The sequence below is a fragment of the Penaeus monodon genome, chromosome 29 (genome assembly GCF_015228065.2).
Source record: "Penaeus monodon isolate SGIC_2016 chromosome 29, NSTDA_Pmon_1, whole genome shotgun sequence".
In the NCBI taxonomy this organism is placed as follows: Eukaryota; Metazoa; Arthropoda; class Malacostraca; order Decapoda; family Penaeidae; genus Penaeus; species Penaeus monodon.
This window is the reverse complement of record NC_051414.1, coordinates 29,933,347-29,933,885: the sequence shown is the minus strand read 5'-3', so window position 1 is coordinate 29,933,885 and position 539 is coordinate 29,933,347. Positions and strand designations below refer to the sequence as shown.

Sequence of the window (539 nt, the reverse complement as noted above, 5' to 3'; positions counted from 1 at the left end):
AACTACCATATAAAAAGGAAAAAGAAGCAACCATTCTGAGCGGAATGAAAACCGAGCACGAACTCGACTGGGAAAAGAACCTCCGCCCAAGTTCGGCGACGTTTGTTTATCTCCCGAGAAGCGAATGATCACACGCTGACTGCATCATGGATTTGTTGTAAAATATCGTAATTTCTCCCTTTAAAACTGAAGCACAATGGCAGCTGGGCCCATTGCTGAGCGTAATCAAGGTAATTGTTGATATGTGAAGTAACGGGAAGGGATACTTTTGTAGAAATATTAATTGAAGGGAATATGAAATGTAATATTAACTGAAGTGAATATGAGATTATCGTAATGTTTTAGTAAGGAAATTGCATTAAGAAATTTGCAGTTGCCGCTCTCCATACATCTTAACAAGCTCATAATTTGAAAGGTTATAGTTAGAACAACCGTTATGAATGTGCTACAGGTAGAATTTTGGAGATTTTACACAACCCTTTCCATAACAGTCGCGACGACTTTGGTATCGATGGACTCCCCTCACCCTATAGGACACA

At 39.3% G+C, this 539-nt stretch overlaps 1 protein-coding gene across 1 annotated transcript in view; it reads left to right on the top strand.

Annotated features, from left to right (window-relative positions):
* Positions 1-80: 80 nt before the first annotated feature.
* The window catches only part of LOC119592132 (splicing factor 3B subunit 4-like), a gene marked incomplete in the record, with an annotated part of 4,413 nt that continues 3,954 nt past the window's right edge, over positions 81-539 (top strand). The window contains 1 exon segment of the mRNA XM_037940951.1: positions 81-230. Coding sequence (XP_037796879.1) covers positions 197-230 — 34 coding nt within the window.